This window comes from Bombyx mori, chromosome 17, assembly GCF_030269925.1.
Source record: "Bombyx mori chromosome 17, ASM3026992v2".
In the NCBI taxonomy this organism is placed as follows: domain Eukaryota; kingdom Metazoa; phylum Arthropoda; class Insecta; order Lepidoptera; family Bombycidae; genus Bombyx; species Bombyx mori.
The window spans coordinates 13,619,117-13,640,855 of NC_085123.1; the positions used below are offsets into that span (position 1 = coordinate 13,619,117).

The 21,739-nt window shown below is 37.6% G+C and overlaps 2 protein-coding genes across 5 annotated transcripts; one reads left to right on the forward strand and one right to left on the reverse strand.

Moving 5' to 3' along the window:
• Positions 1–144: 144 nt before the first annotated feature.
• LOC101746781 (histone H2A deubiquitinase MYSM1) lies at positions 145–8,918 on the reverse strand. Of its 3 annotated transcripts, none has more exons than XM_004932562.5 (10): positions 8,619–8,918; positions 8,251–8,343; positions 7,957–8,071; positions 7,092–7,733; positions 6,210–6,389; positions 5,321–5,461; positions 4,676–4,856; positions 3,848–4,052; positions 2,836–3,052; positions 145–2,314 (listed from the first exon to the last, which is right to left on the reverse strand). In XM_004932562.5, exons 1-10 carry the CDS (start codon positions 8,693–8,695, stop codon positions 2,213–2,215), a joined length of 1,953 nt encoding a protein of 650 aa, XP_004932619.1. In that variant the 5' UTR covers positions 8,696–8,918; the 3' UTR covers positions 145–2,212. The 3 variants fall into 3 exon arrangements, with proteins under 3 accessions (XP_004932619.1, XP_062529431.1, XP_021207831.1); XM_062673447.1 differs by having other exon boundaries at positions 8,251–8,328; positions 8,619–8,780; XM_021352156.3 differs by having other exon boundaries at positions 8,251–8,325; positions 8,619–8,779.
• Positions 8,919–10,235: 1,317 nt separating this feature from the next.
• LOC101740027 (sulfide:quinone oxidoreductase, mitochondrial) lies at positions 10,236–21,712 on the forward strand. Of its 2 annotated transcripts, none has more exons than XM_004932522.5 (8): positions 10,236–10,610; positions 11,469–11,574; positions 13,767–13,991; positions 14,756–14,956; positions 16,121–16,315; positions 16,818–17,019; positions 17,497–17,669; positions 20,754–21,712. In XM_004932522.5, the coding sequence occupies exons 1-8, from the start codon at positions 10,522–10,524 to the stop codon at positions 20,883–20,885; spliced, it is 1,323 nt and encodes a 440-aa protein (XP_004932579.1). In that variant the 5' UTR covers positions 10,236–10,521; the 3' UTR covers positions 20,886–21,712. The 2 variants fall into 2 exon arrangements, with proteins under 2 accessions (XP_004932579.1, XP_037872757.1); XM_038016829.2 differs by lacking the exon at positions 10,236–10,610 and adding an exon at positions 11,051–11,236.
• Positions 21,713–21,739: the final 27 nt, after the last annotated feature.

Consider the following 21,739-nt stretch of genomic DNA (forward strand, 5'->3'; position numbering starts at 1 on the left):
GACTAACATTGTAATGACTGTAATAAGCGTTTGAGATAATGAAATTCGGCCGATTGTGAAACAATGGCCGCATAGATAATTGTTAAAGAGTAAACAAGAAAGAAGACTTATTTAAAAAAAGAGAATGTAAGTAAAACAAAATAATTGTAATTAAAACTTTTAATTTACAATCACAGTTCCTCCGAACACAGCTAAAGTCACTTTCGTTAATAATCGTACACATCAAATAAAAATTTAAATAATACTGAGCATGAAAGTTCTATTGCAATCAATATATAAAATATTAATATCAATATTTAAAATATTAAAAAATTATGATACACCACAATATAAACCATAAAAATATTTGATTTACTCGCGGATGCAGTAAAGCGACTTTATAGTATACTATCACGGGACTCAGCCCCGCGATGTTACCCGCGGTTATTGCCGTACCACGAGTGACGCCGCGGGGCGAAGCTAGTCTAAAAAAAGAAGCCAAATAACTCCTTATATCATCAGCTACTTATCAGTGAAAGTCTCGTCAAAATCGGTCCAGCCGTTCCAGAGATTAGCCGGAACAAACAGATAGACAAAAATTGTAAAAAATGTTATTTTGGTGTACGTACCGCATATTCCTATGCATGTAGTAAAAAGCGGTTGTTTCAATATTCTAAACAGACACTCCAATTTTATTTATATGTATAGATTATATTATGTCAATCGTGAAGAGTTTATAAGAACACTTATATACATTAATAGTGATAATAATTGATAAATATCTGCAGTTTATTTATAGAGGAAAAGGTAACACCATTAAAACATTTAGCAACAGTACTTTTCTTCTCATATGAAAATAAATAGCAATTAAATAATCTGGCAGAAATCCCACGATCAAATCGCCCTAAAATAGAATTTCCTATACATGAAAACCAAAGACTGATTTAGATACTTTTTTTTTATATACAGATTATATAGTAAACATAGAGCCAAAGTAAACAAACCTATTGGCCACACTAATATTTGTCCGGAGTAGGAATTGTACCCTTGGTCTAACAGCTAACCGCTACACCACCAAGTTAATATTGAAACAAATATTTATTGAAATGGATGAATTTGTCTATTCACAAGCATCTTTAGAGGATGACGAAGAGGTCATAAGAAGTCCTAATGAAACTACAGTCTGGGCGATTAATATTGCACATTGACTGTTGGAAAGAGACACTCGACTAATTTCGGCTTCGCATAGCGTTGTCTCTGTCTCTGTTGCTCAAGTCCGCTAGGGCGCCGTCCTCACAGACACCGGACCGATTGTGTTTCAATACAAATATTTATTGTCCGCTACCATAAACTAACTTTTACATACTTTATATATTTAAAATTAAAACTGTGTTTTTAATCTTTACTTCCTTATCTTTCCTTAAGAGCTCAATATTTATTTTTGTTGAAGAGTAAATAAATATAAATAATATAATTTTTTTTTTAGGAAAACTTTGAACTCCTTACGAATATAGTGATTTTTTTATGTACGGAAGGAATAAGGAATGTATGGTTTATTTATTTATGTAATCGTAAAACGATTTTAAAGGATTTGTTAATATTTAAATACATATTTTTAAAAAGTCGGTATCAAACGCTGCCTCACATCAACGTAAAAACGAACATGTTAATCGAAACATTGATCGATATTTAGTTTTCAAGTTCAGCCGATTAGTTTCGTGTTCTATTTTATTTATCGACTGAGAACAAACAGGAGAGATTGTAGCCGCCAATCAACATCTTTTAAAGCTTAAAATTATTTACAAGATACTGCACATATTATATATATTACACACAAATTATTTACACTCAACCTATTGCAACGTTTTATTACAAAACTTTATTCTTTTTAATAACTAATCTTAAAGCTTAAAAAAAATAAACTGAATCAATTTAAGCTAACACAAATCGATACTCCGATTATTATCGATTCAGCTTCCAGAGCGATTACCCTTTATTCAGTGTACTGGAAATTTTACATGTGAACACACTGTCTAACAACTTTTGGGATCACTACTTCACAAGAGCACATAAAGACACTCCAGCTCGGAGGTTTTGACAGCTGGTCCAGTTATCAAGCACCATTTACTTGCCGCGCGTCCAGGCGTTTCAAGGTGAAATGAGTCTTATGCTCTGTCAATAGGGTCGGGAATGACACAACTAATAGTCCGGGTGCAGACGTTGAGTGGTCGCGCTACCTGAACACGTCCCTGATGCCGTGCAGCAACAGCGGCACGAGCGGGTCGTCGTGTCGGTAGCCGGCCGCGCGCACATGGTGGGACACGCTCGATATCAACTGCAAGCAAACAGTCGCAGGCTAGAAACGTCTAGAACAGTGTGCTAAGTGTGAGTTTTTTAACGTTCTCGATAGCGTAAAAGTTAACCCAATTTTCGCACAGATATCGGCAAAATTAACTCTACAAACTACTCACTACACTATAACTATTGTTATAAGCCGCGCCAATAGTGAAACGAATCTAAAATGGCGGCGGCGATCATGCGCTCTCACTCTAAACTATTGCTGTCTTTAGTCGCACGCGGCGCGTACTGCACGCAAAAAATTATATCAGTTCTGACTTTCTTGTTGTTTTTTCACTTTCGAGTTAGATGACTGACAGCAAAAGTGCATGCATACAAAAAAAACTTCTTCAGTTATTCAATGAAGTAAACTTAATAGAAGTTCAGTATTACAAAGGTCAATTTGTTTTGTGCCAAATATCAATTAAAACGCATCTTTAATAACAAAGAAAAATGTCGCGTATTAAGCTCAGTTTCGCTTAAACCAAAGAGCCTTTTATCCCTCGATATCATTATTACCTTATCTAAGATAGGCATCCGAGCATGCGGGCACACGTCGCATGCCATGTCCACTGACATGTCCGTCTTCTCTTCCGCGCGTATGGCGCTCAGTTCGGCGAGGAATGAGTCCAAGTTGTTGAGGTTGAGATCGGGCACAAGGCTGACGCTGAACTGGTACCCGGCGGGGAGATCCGCGTCGGCGTCCGAGGGCGCGTCGTCTTCAACGCGGATACATCTGTGGAGTCAAGTGGTCGTGTTGCTGAGGTATTGAGCTGGCCATTGGCCAACAAAATTCAAATTCAAAAATTCAAATTAAAAATCATTTATTTCAACTTACATGTCAGCATAACACACTTGTTGAATGTCAAAATGTAAATAATAATGTTAACTCTACCACATTAACATTTAGACCGTTATGAGTTTATATGGAATGGTAGCAGTTTTTTGTTGTTGCTTATATGGTTGGCCCATCTGGTGTTAAGTTCAATTATTAGAGTACCTAACGTGGCTGAGTGGCAAAACAATACTTTGATATTGAATTACCCGCTAACAGTAATTTTAACAGTAATTTTTCTCGGAAACCGTTTTTATTATGTTATGGATGTACTATGTGAAGGGAAGGTATTCTCTATAAATCGATAAAAATGTTCGATCAAAATTATTCAGGCTGAACCCCGTGTACACGTGAGCTACACGTCTGGTGAAGATAGTATAACCCCTCGAGCTTATTAGCAATAGGTAGCTTAAAATATATCGAAATTACAATAACAAAAAAACACAAGAGGTCCTACCGCCAGTAATTACGCAAATTATAATTTTGCGGGTTTGATTTTTATTACACGATGTAATTCCGATTCCTTCACCGTGGAAATCAATTGTGAACATTTGTTAAGTACGTATTTCATTCGAAAAATTGGTACCCGCCTGCGGGATTCGAACACCGGTGCATCGCTTCAACACGAATACACCGAACGTCTTATCCTTTAGGCCGCGACGACTTCAATTGTAGTTAGTATTGAGTGGTTGGTACCTGTAGTGCGAGGCGGTGCGGCCCGGGGGCCAGTGCGGGGAGGTGATGAGCGCGAGGAAGGGGCGGCGCAGGGCCCGCTGCAGGGCGCGCTGCGTGCGCAGGTCGCGGGCGGAGGGCCGCGCAGCGCTGGCGGGGTGCGAGTGGTGCCAGCCGCACGCCGCCGCGCCCGCCGCGCACAGGCTCTCCGCCGCCATCACCTGCGACACTGCACGCAACCAGAAACTATAAAATATACATTTTACTTGATAAATTTAATAATGACTAGTGGTCCTCCGGTAGTCGAAATTCGACTATAAGTAACTGAAATTATAAGTTTGAACATTATTATGGTTTTTTTTAAAGGGATTTTATGACCCGGTAACTACGACTTTTAAGTCATGTCTTATTTTAATTTATATCCTTATTTTTATGAAAAATAATAATATGGAGTGAAATGAAGATGATTAATTTGAGACATTATTCAACTGGGATGAAGATAATCTCGGTGAAATGGTGGTCATTTACTGAGATTTTTTCAGTTGACTTTTTGGAAGATCCCGAGAAGCTACGTCCAGCGGCTTTGTTTCATTTTCCCACATTTGTGCACTTAATTAAAAAAAAAAAAACGAATTAAAATCCGTTGCATAGTTTTAAAGATTTAAGAATACATAAGGATATAGGGACAGAGAAAGCGACTTTGTTTTATACTATGTAGTGATAAATCAAAAATAATTAAAAAGGCGAATTAAAAAAAATCTTATTACTTGACGCTGGCTAATGCACAAACCGTTCCGGAGCCAAAAAATAAAGAAGAAGAATATGATGATTTGACGACGTTCGCCTACACACCTGGGTCCATCTCGCAGTGCGTGGCGCCGGCGGCGGCGGCGGTGGGTCGGTAGGCGGTGACGGCGAGCACGCGGCCCCGCACGTGTCCGCCCACCAGCCCCATGACCTCGGCGCGCGACGAGTGCGCGTGCGCGTCCATGGCCAGCAGCGCAGACACGTGTAGCTCGACCTCGAACGGCGCCTGACGGACACACGCACGTGGGGTTGTGGTGGACCCTGGACCGCGCAGCAGGGTCTGGTGGCACAGACTACCGCTGCCACCACACAAAAAGCATCAGCCAAATTTACTATATCGACGCTTGAAAGGCAAACGTGACTAAGCGACAATGCGTGAACATTACAGTAGACTAATAAGTTGAAATACCTGAAAAAAATTATATTTTAACGGATCTAGCTTGTAGGATTTAAATGATTTTAATAGACCCAGAAATATATATTTTTTGAACATCGAATATGGTTATTGTCTATCATTTATGTATAAAGCAGTTATTGTCGCTTAGTCACGTTTGCCTTTCAAGCGTCGATATCTTGAACTCTCCGTAAACAATGAAGTGTGCAGGGCCGGATTTAGACCCCCTAGTGTAAATCCACCACTGCGTGTGTGAAAGAGATAGTCGCGAAAGTGTAGAACAAGTAGTAACGCACCGGCCTCTCGGCGCTGTAGACGCGGCACTGCATGAGGTGTATGGGCGGGCGGCGCGGCGCGCGCTCCCTGCGCGGCTCCGCCTGTACCCGGTACAGGTCCCCGGCCTCCGTGTGCATTATTGTGTACCCACCACCCCCGCCCTGGAATGAAGACGCACTATGAGCCACATTACTTTGACCGGTGGTACCTCTAAAGTTAGTGTTCAGTAACTGTATAGTTTTTATAAAATAATTACAGTGTCCTATGATTACAACTGTTCTTTTGCCTATCTATACTAATGTTTATACATTCTATCTATCATATGTTCCGTTATAACTACTAAACCATGCATCCGATTGACCTGAAACTTGGTATCCGTGTAGAAAATACATGTACTTAATGGATAGGCTAATATTTATATGAGCGTTGGACTCCCTAAGATAATGACAACAAATAATAATGTTAATTTTAATTGTCCAGCGAAGCGGGCGAGTACGGCTATTAATTATAAAACCATTATTATTATTTTGTAAAAAGGCAATACATGTTTTGTTAATTTTCTGATCTTGTAAATGTATTGTCTGTTCGATTCAAGATATTTGCTTCTATACTAGTACTTATAATATTGGCATGTTATTAATCTGAAAAGTTGATACAGCTTCAGAAATGTTCAAATTAGAAAATTAAGAAATTCAATTAATTCCATTAAAACTTGTACTGTAAAAACTGAGACCTTCGCAATATTATCTCAAGGTAGGTGGCGGCATTTACGTTGTAGATGTATATGTGCTCTGGTAACCATTTAACATCAGGTGGGCCATGAGCTTGTACTACCCACCTTAGCAATAAAAAAAAAGAACTTTTCCTTTAATTGAAATTACAAATACAATGATAACATAAAACATTTACCAAATTTATTTTCTTCTGTCTTCTGGGCATCGGTTCAAAGTTCTCTAGAGGTACAACTATCGGCGCATCATCGTCTTTAGTTATGGTCTTTGGTTTTTTCTGTTTTGCTTCACTGTCGCTATCTACATCAATGTCTATATCACTTTCTGGCTCAGAGTCTTTCTTCTTCTCTATTTTTATCTGAGGGTCATTTGAATTTGCTTCTTTTAATTGTAATTGAATTACTGAACATATTCGTTTATTAGAAATATTAACTCCAATTTTGATCTCTAACAATGCGTGCCTTGTGTGGGATTTGCCAACGGGTGACACATTTGGGTCATAGATTTTACATAGGTTACAGATTATTTTAATGCAAATAAAATTATAAATTGGTGTTTTTGAAGTGAAAACTTCTTTAGAATCGTTGTGATTTCAAAACATCCGGCAACGGAAAAAACGACAGGTAAGAGACACAAATACAAAAATGTGTAGGATGAAGCCAGCAAAGAATGAGACAGAAATATACATACTATTTAATTCAGCGCCATCTGTGAGATTTTTTAATACTAACGTGTGTATGAAAGCTCTTGTAGTGAATTTTAATTTAGGATTATACGTGAAATTAAAATATCAATTCACAGAGGGCGCTACCTTACAATTATTTACTAATGACAAAATTTTACATATACTTAAGATGTTTAGGATAATTGTATTTTAATTTTGGAAGGTTTCACTTCTACCACGTGTGAATTGCACACATGTATTTTTTTTCTCATTATGAGATTAGTTAGGATGTCGCTATTCAGTACCGGTATATTTTTCGTATGCCAGTTGTTATTTTGAATATTACAACAAAAATCTAAAAATAAGCTATTGAAAAGAGCAATTTAAGATATTTACCACTTGTTCTCCTTCAGAAATCGGCAAAGCTTGTCCAGAACCCAACAATAACTGCATTTTAGGACTTTTAACACTATCGTCAGACAAGCTAGAGTTCTTCCTCTGTCTGCCCTGTGGAGATTTTAACTCTTTACTTTTGTTTCTGGGCTTTTTATCATAATTCCTTGACACTTTCCTTCTGTGATTTCCAATTTTTCTCTCCACTTTACCTTTCGCTTGGTGTTTAGCCACATTCTTAGAAACTATGTCTGTCAATTCCAGATCAGAACCAATTGATTCAGTTGAGCCAACAATTAAATCATCTTCATAAATTATTTCCGATGATTCTATACCAGGTTTCATTTCATTTGTGAGGTTGGGTTTTAGTATTATGTTCTTTGATTTAGGGTATTTTTTTCGATAATTTTTATTTTTATTTTGTTTTGTTTTATCAGCACTAGCACTACGCGTGTTTAACTCTGCTGTGACTATTTCTTCTTGGGCAACTGTAGGCATGTCATACTGCTCTTCATTTTTTTCCAGCCCTGGCAAAGATGACTCTAACATTACACCAAATTCAGCCTCAATCATTGCTTGTATTTCTGCTTCAGTTTTTGTTTTTAATGTCTGTGATATCTTTTTAATATTTCTACCAAACTTAGCCTGAAAATAGAGGTTAAATTTATTGTTTCTCTCTGAATTCATTGAATTATTACAACAGCTAGCTAATGCTAATTTATACAGTGTTCTAATTTTAGATATTACATTTTTAGAACAATGTTTTACAATTTTAAATTCTAATTTGGCTCAAGGAGTATTTTACTCACTAACTTTAGAAGTATAATTTTCCTATAATTACTTTAGAAAAAACAAATTATAAAATTACCATTTCCATAACAAGTATCTGTCTTTCATTTTTACTCCATTCTGTATGGGTGTTATTGTTGTACTTTCTAGACGAACTATTTCCAAGTAGTTTTCGATATGGTCCATCTTTGATGCTGAAATAAGATATTTTAAAACATATTAATTTTATGCTTATTGATTGATCTCAAATTCAAATTTATCTTTGAATAACTTAAAATGGATGGATGGACTTGAGGATATGAATTTGTATTTTTTGTTATAATCTTTAATAATGTATCTAATTGAAAAAAGTCAGTTATTAGGAGGTACTTACTTTTTATCTTTATTTTTATCATACCAATTCGTTTCTGTGGAGTCTAACAACCATTGAGGATGTACCGTGTCCTCTCTGCTGGAGCAAGAAGGACTGGAATAAAACTCAATACTATCTAACAAGATGTTTGTAAATGGAAAACTTTTTGCTTTCGGTTTTATTGAAATTCGGTGGGTGGTTGCGACCACTATGATTATAAATTCAGAAACATTCTATTAATAATAGATACATAACAATGACATACAATAACAAATTAACGTCATTGTTGTGATCAAGTGGGGAAAACAAACTTTGCTCTAATTTGGTAATGATAAATGTTAGTGTTAAAGTATCTGCTATTAGTGTATTTATTATTAAAAAATACTCACATTCCTTGGTTATTTTGTGCAAAGCATGAATTGAATGAAAAATCCCCTAAAATATCGATTTCGTCTTCCTCGGCCATTTTTTTGTCTTAATTTCTGACAAATGACATTTCTGACAGAAGTACATATAACGAAAGCACTGAAGTATGAAACGAAAGGCTATATATTTTTTTTTCCTACCTAAGCTGATAGCCTTGAGAGGCTATTTCAGCGTAACCTTAGTTAATAGGTAAGCTCACGGGGCTCAAATCTGACGACGTTGCTAACACGAATCCTAGCAAGAGCCGTGCTTCGCAGAATCTACCACCGAATCGGAAACGCAAGCCAATGAGAAGATCCGGCGAGAAACTCAGTGGGCTGTGTCTGTGGGTTAATTTACTCGTCGAACCTTTTGTCGCAAGCGACCGGTTCGACGAGAACGATGACCGGTGCTTGAGGTACCTAAAAGCACCGTTAGTGGATCGGGAGGATCCGAAATGACGTGTTTTGGGCGACATCGACTGCTTTCCATTCTGTCCGCAGGATCGGGAATGTAGTTACCGGCCGCCACGATGAGAGGGTTCTCGTGTCGCGCCACTTGGAGGTCGATGTTCCTGACGAACCACGGGGCTCCGACGGCTATCCTGCATAAACAGGATTGAATAACTTGGAGTGGTTTTAAGTTAGTGGTATATTTCTGATTTTTAACTCTCTATATGTGTAGGTACCGTACATAGTGGTAGGTATGTACGCTATATTTATTTGTTTAATTTAAGGGTAGACTATTTGGCGGGAAGGGAGGTGTCAAGGTTTTTTTTTTTAAAACAAGACATCTGTAAACCTGAAGAATCAGGTGTATGCCGCACTATAAATAATAGCGACCCGCCCTCGCTTCGCTTCGGAAACATAAAAACAAACATGAAACCAAAAAAAAAAAAATTATTAAAAAAGTAGCCTATGTTCATCAGGGACAATGTCGGCTTCTAATGGAAAAATAATTTTTCAAATCGGTCCAGTAGTTTCGGAGCCTATTCGAAACAAACAAACAAACAAATCTTTCCTCTTTATAATATTAGTATAGATATCCCCTTCTTCTTCGTCGTTACACTTATGGCAGAGTGGTCGTGGCCATGCTTTCAATAACGAGTTTTACAATTCGTTACAACTTCCTCCTTCCGGCTGCACGTTTGGTGCTTATGTGTAGAAGACAATCCTTTGCACCCGTGACCTTCTATCCTGTACCACCTTGTACCACCAGGGAATCGATAGAAAGATGCCCACTTCATGACACACGCCCAAAAAATTGAAAATGCTAGGCTGCACCGTGCAATAGAGACGCTTAATAATTTTCATTTCTTCAATAATGGACTCGTCGATGCTTACGTTATTCCGAGAAATTTACTCCAACACTACTTTTCTAGTGCGTCTATCATGTATTTGTCACCGTTTCTCCCCCCCCCCCCCTTTAATATAAAGGAACCTATTATCAGTTTAACATTTGTGAAAATGAACAAATGCTAGCAATTGAAAGAAAATAGCTAGACGTGACTTTGGGGCCTCTTCCAAAAAGTCCATTGAAATGTTACAAAGGGGCTGTTCATTTCATTCCAATACCTTGTACTACATTTGTTTCAGCCTTTCAAATAACATTTCTGATGAATGGGACACGTTCCCTTTGCTAGTCCAATGGACGAGAGTTGACGAGAAATTGAAAAATATCAATCAAATTCCTTCAATCAATCAACTACAAATCATATGGTTATGAAAATAATAGGAAGTAGGCGCGTATCGAAATTCAAATAATACTTATAATATTTGAGATATCGAAACGAGAGACTGAACCGATCGAGCCCTTCTACACTAATTGTATTGAAATTTTCTCGAAACCTGACACACGCACCTTTCTCCAAGATAATAATAAAGAAACATGAATACAGCACGATTGTTGAGTTTTGTATCATCGTCCAACGTATGTAGAAACTTCTCAAGTTCTTCAATATGTAATGCAAATTATTCGTAAGTAACAAACATTCATAATGTTTTCATGAAATTAAATAAACAAAATGTAGCTTTCGGTGAGACAGTAAAAAGCTATGAAAGGAACGTTTTGTCTCCAGTGAGCTGATATTTACCTAAAAATGCAAACCATAAATCATTTTGATTACGATAAGACCGAATACAGTACTTTTTTACGATTCTTATTGGAGTTTATAATTTTCAGTGAGTAATAAAGTATCCTCTACAGTACAATCTACAGTCTTAGAAACAATTTGAATATAGGGAAATTCTTACAATAAAAAGGAAAATAAGCAAACAGATTTGGTATCAAAAGCCATTATTAAAACTTTTGCGGCCTAAATAATTTGAATTCTCTTATAAATTATTTTAGTGGCAAAATTATAGAAACAAACGAGAACTATACTTTTTATTTCGCACATAATTGTAATGGATACCTAATTTTTTTTAAAGTTACCCTTGAACAATCTTTAAGAAAATAGTTTCACCTCTATTGTTGTGAAGAACAGTGTTATCGCACTAAGCCCTGAGTGACAGTAGTTGGCCATTCTCCCAATAATGTTTGTAGGTTACATGAGCTTGTTTAACAAATTTGTACAAAATCAGCTAAGGATTCTTCATCTCTTGTATGTCAATTGATTTTATTTTTTATTTTGCTGATGAACTATTAATGTTTAATGTTATAAATGAATAAGAATTCAGTTTAGTCATTATGTTTTTATTAAATGGTGTATGACAAAATAAAATATGAACTTTTTAGGTCTCAATGCTTGTCATATTTAGTCATGTCTCAATAATTGGGTGAGCACTAGTAATATTAAATGCAACAAACAAAACTAAAGTTTTACTTTATTTTAGATGTAAGCTGCTAGTTGTTGGTGGAGGATCGGGTGGTTGCACAGTTGCTGCTAAATTCGCCCGTAGACTGAATAAAGACTCTGTCATTATTTTGGAACCTAGTAATGTGAGTTTTTATGTTTGCCCTTTAAAGTTTAAGTGATAAAGAAAAATTATTGACTCATTACTTAATGCTACTGATTCTCATTATAAGTTAAATTCAGTAATAGTTATTGGTTACAACCAGTTCCTCATGGATCGTCTGTGTGATCATGGAAAAGTATCAGTTAATTTTTCCATAATTATATACATGTTACATAAATTACATATATGTCTTACATAATTTTTCTAAAGATAATGAAACAATTTCCGATTTGAATGACATATTTTTCAAGATAAAAGGTACTCTATGTCAATCTCCTGACCTAACACAATTACTGCTATATTATAAGCTGTTGCTTTGTATCAATGTGGTAAAGGAGGCCAAACAAACACACTTTTATATTTTTAATATTAGTAAGGGTCCTATTGTTATTGGTTAGGGCACAAGAGTTTGCATTTCACCTTAAATAATTAGCTCAGAACATTCCATAAGGGATAGGCAGTAAAATGCTGCCGTTTACCTATAAAAAATTTCAGTTGTACTTTTATTGCAATTACCCTAATTTGCGTACTTGAGTAATTGTTGTGCAATAAAAATAGTACTATGTCCATACAGTACAAGGAGAAGAGCCACTCAATAATTCATACTTCTGAATTGCAGTGTCATATCCAAAATGTGTATTGTAAATGATAATACATAGTAAGTGACTCACCAACAATGGTAATGTCCCTCTTATCATATGTTTTGAAGTGTATTATACTTGTTTAATATACATATTATATACAACAATTATGTCATCGGTATAGAGTACACTTGAAGGTTGTTTGTGCATTGTTATTGATTTATATATTATATTTATTTCATTCTAGCTCTGTGCCGCAGTTACACTTGCATTTAATTTAATGAAATAAATTGTCAAAACCAAGGAATTTTATCCTTCATTGACCTCTAAACCAATGTTCTGTAATATTGTCATTTATTTATACTTAAAAAAATTACATAACATAATGTGACGGAATTCACATTTTGAAGTCTGTGGGCTACAGTAACCACTTAACACCAGTTGAACGGTGAGCTCATTCACCCATCAAGCTTAACCCTTTGACTGCCATGTAGGTCAGCGGTGCCCTCGTTGATGTCGAGTTCTGTTACTGTTCGTAAATAATAAACTTTTAAGAGAAGAAGAAAACTGTTCTTTATTCATCTTTTTATTTATGTACTAGCGGCCCGCTCCAGCTTCGCTCGGGTCTTTAACAAAAAATTCAAAATTTAAAATTATAATATACACATCAACCCCCCCCTATTTGTGTCAGGGTAAAAGAAAAATTATAATGATAGTTTGAATATTATTATTTTATAATGAACTTTTATTTTCATTTGAATGATATATTTTTTATCTCTTATTATTATTTTTATATTATAATTTTTCTAATTTTCGTAAAAAGGTCATACATACAAAACAAAAGCCGTTGAGTTTCTTGAGTCAGAGCTTCCCTGTAAACGATATTTGACGTTGTTTTATTGTTTTAAATAAAAGAACACTTGTCGTGGCATAATTAAAAATATGCTGTCGCGTCACTTTTTGTAAATAATAATGTGTTCTACAAAGTAATAGTACATTATTTTATTCTATCATAAATAGTTTTCGCAGCGCACCTGGTTACATTATTGGAGTTTTAGTAAGGATTCCTAATTTAAGTAATAAGAATATTATTCCTTTTTTTTTTTATAAATATAATATAAATATTTACTAACAAGCACACCACGTTAAGTGGTCCCGTGGTAAGTTCGTAAAGAACTCGTGTTACAGGTACCAGATAGCGGAAATAAATGTAAGATTTTTATTATACACATACATATATTTAAGATACATCCATAACCCTGGAAAAGACATTTATATTTATCATACAAATATCTTCCCTTGGCGGGATTCGAACCCGCAACCCCCTTGTGTAGTGACCATGTCACTTACCACTACACCACACGGCCGTTTATTGTAGCCTATGTTACTCGGGAATAGTGTAGCTTCCAAAGGGTGAAAGAATTTTTCAAATCGGCTTAGTAGTTTCGGAGCCTATTCAATACAAACAAACAAACAAATCTTTCCTCTTTATAATTACTATAGAACAGATATAGAGTATAGATATAGATAATGGACGCTGTTACCGAGTTATGTTTCCCCACCCTAATTATTTCTAAACTAGAATTTCTTTTAGGATCATTACTATCAGCCCCTTTTCACTCTGGTAGGAGCCGGAGTGAAACGTGTGAGCGACACTAGGAGATCCGCACAGAGCGTGTTACCTAAAGCAGCGAAATGGCTGAGAGATTCCGCCGAAACGATTAACGCCAAAGCGAATGTTGTGACGACGAAAGATGGACACGTCATCAATTACGAGTACATCGTTATCGCTGTTGGACTGAAGAGCGATTATAATAAAGTGAGTACTTTTATTTGGTACTGTTTACTCTTTTACTGGTGGTAAGACCTCTTGTGAGTCCGCGCGGGTAGGTACCACCGCCTATTTGCCTATTTTCTGCCGTGAAGCAGTCATGCGTTTCGGTTTGAAGGGCGGGGTACCCGTTGTAACTATACTAAGAACTTATATCTCAAGGTGGGTGGCTCGTTTACGTTGTAGATGTCTATGGGCTCCAGTAACCACTTAACACCAGGTGGGCTGTGAGCTCGTCCACGCATCAAAGCAATAAATAAAAAAAACATTTGTTTCAAATAAAATTTCTGTTGAATGGGACACGCTCCCTTTGCCAGTCCGATGGACGAGAGTTGACGAGACACTGAAGAAATATCAATCAAATTCCTTCAATCAATCAAATCATATAAATGGTTATGAAAATAATAGGAAGTAGGCGCGTATCGAAATTCAAATAATACTTATAATATTTGAGATATCGAAACGAAACCATCACCCTGCCTATTTCTGCTGTGAAGCAGTAATGCGTTTCGGTTTGAAGAAACCCAGTGGGCTGTCTTTTATAATGTCACATTTGTTAAAAATCATCATTTTCACGTTACAGTTTTGCTCGTATGGGCAAAGGGTTATTACTGTGGCACCTTAAGGAATTACGTTTTACATCACTGAACCAGCTTCACCTTAATCATTCCACAGACAGAGCCGGTTCTGAATATCTTCAATGTAGCTTATTAATGTGACGTCATCAATACGAATAAATCTGTAATCAAAAGATTCCAGGCTTGACTGAGGCGCTAAACGACACTAGCAGCGGCGTGTCTACGATATATGCGCCGGAGTACTGCGAGAAGACCTGGTCTGACCTGCAGATGTTCAAGGGCGGCGAGGCCATCTTCACTTACCCGGAGACGCTGATCAAGTGTCCAGGAGCGCCGCAGAAAATTGCCTATTTAGCTGAGTCTTATTTTACCAAGGTAAGTGCCGCAGTTTTTCGAACTATAGGCTCCTGGAGTATCTGCTTTTTTTTTCCTAGCTAGCTGAGAGCCTTGAGAGGTTATTTCAGCGTAACCTTAACTAGTAGATGAGCTCACGGGGTCCGAACCTGACCACGTTGCTAACACAAACCCTAGCAAGAGCCGTGCTTCGCAGTATCGACCACCGGATCGGAAACGCGACCCACTGAGAAGATCCGACCAGAAACTCAGTGGGCTGTGTCTGAGGGTTAATTTACTCGTCGAGCCCTTCGTCGCAAGCGACGGGTTCGTTAACATAAGTTATAGTTTAGTTGGGTGATAGTTTTGATAGATGTAAAGATTTTATCTGCCGTGAAGCAGTAATGCACTTTGGCTTTAAGGGCGGGGCAGCAGATATGCTGTCAAGACCGAGTCCTCAGAACTCATGTTACAAAGTGGGTGACGGATATTACGTTGTTGTTGTCTATGGGCCCCGCTACAACCAGATATGCCGTGACCTCGTCCACCCATCTAAACAATAAAAAAAAAGATTCTGAAGCATTATAGCGGAATTTATTATAATTTAATTTAAAATTATAATAAATATAAATATAAATATTTTACTAACAATCACGCCACGTTAACTGGTCCCGTGCTAAGTTCGTAAAGAACTTGTGTTACAGGTACCAGATAACGGAAATAAATGTAAGATTTTTATTATACACATACATATATTTAATATACATCCATAACCCCGGAAAAGACATTTATATTTATCATACAAATATCTTCCCTTGGCGGGATTCGAACCCGCGACCCCCTAGTGTAGTGACCATGTCACTTACCACTACACCAGACGGACGTTCAATTGAATCGGTCATAAGAAAGAAATGAACGTGTGTTTATATAATACGTTATTGTGTGTACTGTCAAGAACGATTGTTCATACTCTTGCCAGTGACGTCACACGCGCGTAGAACAATGGTGTTATAAACAAAAAACTTTAGCCTTGTCTGTATGAAAATGTATTACGATAGTTAGCTAACCAAAACAAACATAATTGTTTTTTAAATATTGTAAAACATCTTTCTCGCTCACTCATTCACTCACTCACTCACTCTTTCACTCACTCAATCTTAATGACATGTTCAAGTTTGTATGTACACGACAATTCGTTTCTTTAAGACGAATGTTCGTTCGAAATCGAACATAACGTACAACACGTGCCTGCCCGTTATCTTCGGAGTGAAGAAGTACGCCGACGCGCTCCTGAAGGTGGTGGAACGGAAGAAGATCAACGTCAATTACAAGACGGTGCTCAAAGAAGTCAAACCAGACAGGAGAGAAGCGGTTTTCTACAACACTGACGACAAGACTAAGGTACGTTCTGGTTGTCTGAGAACGACACCACCCGTCTCTATTGAATGTGGTCCTAAAAGCGGCCTTAGAGGCAGCGACATCTTTATTCTTTTTTTTTTTATGGCTTAGATGGGTGGTCGAGCTCACAGCCCACCTGGTGTTAGTGGTTACTGGAGCCCATAGACATCTACAACGTAAATGCACCACCCACCTTGAGATATAAGTTCTAAGGTCTCAGTATAGTTACAACGGCTGCCCCATCCTTCAAACCGAAACGCACTACTACTTCACGGCCTAAATAGGCAGGGTGGTGGTACCCACCCGCGCGGACTCACAAGAGGTCCTACCATCAGTAAAGTAAGAGCTATATACTATATGCTATTATATTATAGCGTAGTCTGAAAGCGGCTTTAGCAGTCGAATCTCGAGTGCTTCCGTAACGCCTTAACACATCTAAACCATAGAATACAACAAGAAAACCTATCATTTCGTGAACACTTTAAGAAAAATCTCAAACGAACAGGAAACAACAATGCAATACAACATGCTCCACGTGACTCCGCCGATGAAGACCCCGGATTTCCTGCAGCGGAGTAGCGACATTGTGGACCCTAATGGCTACCTGACCGTCAACAAATATACACTGCAGCACGACAAATATCCCAACGTTTACGGCATCGGAGACTGTACCAACACTCCGAACAGCAAGACCGCCGCTGCCATTGGTAAGGAGAAGTCAGCTTGTGGCATCTTATAACCTCCTATAAAGATTGACAGGAAATTGGGGGTAAACGAACTATTCCGTAGTTCAATTACTGGGATGCGGATTCGTTTTCTAAACAAATGTATGCGTGAATAAATTTTATTTTAGTTAATTAGTAAGATTAGTAATTTTTTAATACACAATTTCTTAACACACGCTTTTCAGAGTACCTACCACACGCTGGTGGTATCCGTGGTAACCTCCCGTGCGGACGCACGTAGGTTAGGTAGGTAGGTATCACCACCCTGCCATTCCTGCCGTGAAGCAGTAATGCGTTTCGGTTTGAAGGGTGGGGTAGCCGTTGTAACTATACTGGGACTTTAAAACTCATATCTCAAGGTGGGTGGCGGCGTTGGCCTTGTAGATGTCAACACGGGGTGAGCTGTGAACTCGTCCAACCATATATGTAAAAAAAAAAAACTCTTTTACTACATTCCAGCCAAACAATGCTACGTGCTCGAACACAATTTACTTGGTACGATGCAAAAAGATGAGCCGAAGTTAAAATACGACGGGTACGGAGCGTGCCCCCTCCTCACAGCGTACGGGAAGTGTATACTGGCCGAGTTCATTTACGACGGAATACCGCATGAAACCTTGCCCTTCGATCAGGTTAGTGAATTAAAAAAAAAAGCCGTTATAAATAACACACACAATCAAGGGCGGATCCAGCTTTGGTGCCAGGAGGGGGTCACATAGTCATGGTCAAGTCAAGAACTTATAATTTAATTTTGATAACAATAGATACCAAGTAAAAAGTAGGTATTTTATTATAAGCACATTAAAGGTATAAATAAATTTTAGTTTTTTAACTTAGAACTATGCTATGATATGTTGAAGTTTAGTCGTTCCGATTCCGATTGAGGTTAGGCCTAGCTAGACGTTACGTACTCGATAAGCGCACGCGAGTGTGGCGCGGTAAAATTCAAATTTTCGATGCGTTCGTTCCCAAACATTTCCCATCATACATAGTTATTATATTATATTAAATTAATTAAGGAGCAATATAAGGAGCAACAATATACCTAGTCTTGCCATAAATACTGAAACAAAGGAAAAAAAAATCTATTGCAAATAACATTTATTACTTTTACAGTGTGTTAGTTTAATACATAAGTATAAAACAATTTAAAGTATAAAAAGCTTATTCGAAGTGGTCTCCATTGGCTGCAATACAGTCCTTTAGACGTTGAGGCCAGTTATCAATAGAAGCACGCACTCTTTCCATGGAAAAATTTTTCACTGCTAATCGTGCGGATTGTTTTAGGGACTCCAAATTATCATGGCGTTTAGAGCAAGCCGTACTCTCTAAAACTGACCATAAATCATAATCCAGCGGATTAAGATTGGGACTAGACGACGGTCAGTCTTCAGCTCTGATGAAGTCCGAAACGTTCGTTTCCAACCAAGACTGCGTAGACCGAGCTTTATGACCTGGCGCCGAGTCTTGCTGGAAGGACCATTCTTGATTATTGAACATGGTGTTGTTAAGAGGCTTCACTACCATCTCAAGAATGGTATCTTGATACACTTGTGCCGATGTTTTGATACCTTTTTCACAAAAGTATGGCTTAGTCACTCCTTCATAGCTGATACCCCACCAAACCATCACTGAAGTCGGATAGTGCCCACGTTGCACTCTGTCGACTAATTGGGAAGCTTCCTTAGAACTTTGAGCATAAATACGGTCATTTTGTTTGTTAAAATGTTGCTCAATTGTAAAAAAAAATTCTCATCCGTAAACAAAAAATTTCTATGACCTTCCTTTGCGTACCGTTTCAGTAGTTGTTTCGATTTTACCCCCCATTTTCTTTTAAATTATCAGTTAAGAAATGACCACTAGGTCTCTTATAGGACCATTCTAACCGGCGCCATCTAGGCGGGCTTCGGATAGCCTGCCGACCGAGAGGGCTGGTGGTCGTGGCGCCGACGACCGCCAGTCCGGCGTCCCGAGGGGGAGGGTGATGGGAGAGATGTGCTCCGCACTAAACGCTTCTCTTTCGCCCCTTTGCCTTTTCATGAGTTTTGTCTCATGCGAGGTTTGGACGTTGGTTGTTGAGAGACAGGAGGTTTTAGTCAGTTCGACTCCGACATGCCCCGCCCTCCATCCCCAGTGAAGGGCGGAAGTCCGACGATCCGGCAAAAAAAAATAAAAAAAAGGTCTCTTATAGGCTGCAAGTCTTAAGTCATCTTTTGAAATACGCGACATGGTTCTAGGTGCTATCTTCATCTCCCGTGATAAAATCTTTTGCTTTCGGACAGGATTTCTTCGAATTCTTTCCCTTACTGCTTTGACCACCTTTTTCGTACGAACACTACGTGGACGGGTAGATATTTTGCTGTCACAAACAGAGGAGGTCTCATTGCACCTATTAATAGCCCGGTACACAAACATTTTACTAATACCAAGCGTATGGAGAGTTTTAAAAATTGCCTTTGGCTCCATACCTACTTTGCGTAATGCAATCACAGCGATTCGGTTTCTTTATCACCCCACTCCATTTTAATATCGCAAAATATTATACAATGTATTGGCGCCAAAATGAGAAAACTCAATGAGCAATCATATAAAAATGACAGATTCCAAATTCAAATGTAATATTTTGTTTATTTTTAATTGTAACAGTATTTATGGCCAGACTAAGTATTGTGTCCTTAAATCATTATGTTCAATATGTGGTCCACCTAGGTCCCGAAACCAGCTCAGGGGGGGGTCATGACCCCCATGACCCCCCCCCCCCCTGGATCCGCCCTTGCACACAATAGGATTTCCTGTACTAAGGAAACCGAAGACTAGTATACGTATCGATATACTCTTTTAATACTTAGTATTTGTTTACGAATATTTTTCATAAACATATTATTTCATTCCGTCACATGTCTTTATTACGTCATCTGTACCGAAAGATCCTTTATATAAAATTCGTTAATAAGCTAGAAATTAATTATTACTTGAACTGTTTGAAACTTATTCTTTGTGATTTGAAACTGGCACGCTGGGACGATGAATAAGAAAAAACGTCATGTCGGTGTAAAAGCACCGACTAAAAAGACACTCGAGCATCGGTCACTGTTCTCGTTGTACCCGTCGAATTAGTCCGACGTGCCGCTTAAGCCATAGACACAACCCACTGAGTTTCTCGCCAGATCTTCTCAGTGGGTCGCGATTCCGATTCGTGGTATATTCTGCGACTGCACTAGCTAGGGCTAATGTTAGAAAAATCCCCAGACTTAGCAGAGCTCGCCTACACATCCGGTGAATACAGAATAGCCAGTCGAAGCTACCGACAGTAGGAAACTAAGAAAAATAAATAAAACTAATATTGTCGATGGTTGAACACGGACTGCCTGCTTTGGTCTGTATAAAATACGATTGAGACTTTATTACGGCACCACCAGCAACCCATAAACTCAAATGAGATGTACATGCATCTTCATACAAATCCAATACGTGCTTAAAGTACCTATAACTTCCTTCAGCTACCAACTATATATTCTGGTATCGTAACATCAAAGAACGATAGGTCGCAAGCGAGCTCTTTAAATAAGTCGATTGAAAAATAATATATAAATATACCAGTGTTATTTGCTCGCACGCAAATCACTAAATATCCAAAACTCAGTATTATAAAATGTAAGCAGCTATTTATGTACTACGAAAAAAATGCGTATTCTAAGTCATTGTTATTGTTCTAGGCCCGAGAGAGCGCGTTAGCGTATTACATGAAGAAGGATCTATTCCCCTTCCTATACTGGAACTTGATGCTCAAAGGTCGTTATCACGGACCGGAATTTGTGAGAAAAATTATAAACCCATTGGCTAAGTAACCGAATTCAAAATGGCGTTAAGACAGCGTCATTTCTTAACACGAATGGCGCTTTGACATTGAAAGTCGCGATCTGTCATTGTGACAGTGACAGTTGAGTTAAGTAGGTAGGTATTTATAATAATCCAAGGGTGCGTTTACGTCTGTAATCAACATATCTATTATACTCTATTTGGTTTTATGACTAGTATCGTCTTTGATCAAAATCTGCTCACTTTGTATGGTGATTTTTTTTTTACCTTCACTTTATTTTGTCACTGCCGTGAAATCTATTATATCAAATTACCGAAAAATGTTTCAAATTTAATTTTTTCTGTTATAATCAAATACTTACCTCTTTTAAAAAAATTACACTTATTTCATTTTGAAATTTGGTACTGATTTCATGCTCATATCTTAATCTTAGAAAATGATGACTATGCCTTTTTAGTCATTCTATAATTTTCTAAGTTCACGCGTTATCCTTTAGATATTTGGACGTGCGATGTTTAAATTTTTAAAATATTACAAAATCGGGCTGTGATTTTAAGCTTGTATAATGTTAGTAAGACCAACATTGTATACAGCTAAATATTATTCAAAATTTTCGTTTGTTTTTATATATACAATTTTAACCACATGTCCGTATGTGGGTGGTGCGTGAGGTATCCCCGTTGCGGCTACGGTAACATTTGGCGGGGACCACATATGACCAGGTTTCCCGTCTTTCACCCAACGGAGCTAAAAAGAACAAATTTAAAAATATATTTTTTATCGTTAATTAGTTGTAAGGAAATTATTTTTAATGATTATTTTGTTTATTCAACCAAATAAAAATTATTTTTGGAAGTTATGTTTTGTTTGCTTTGAAACCTG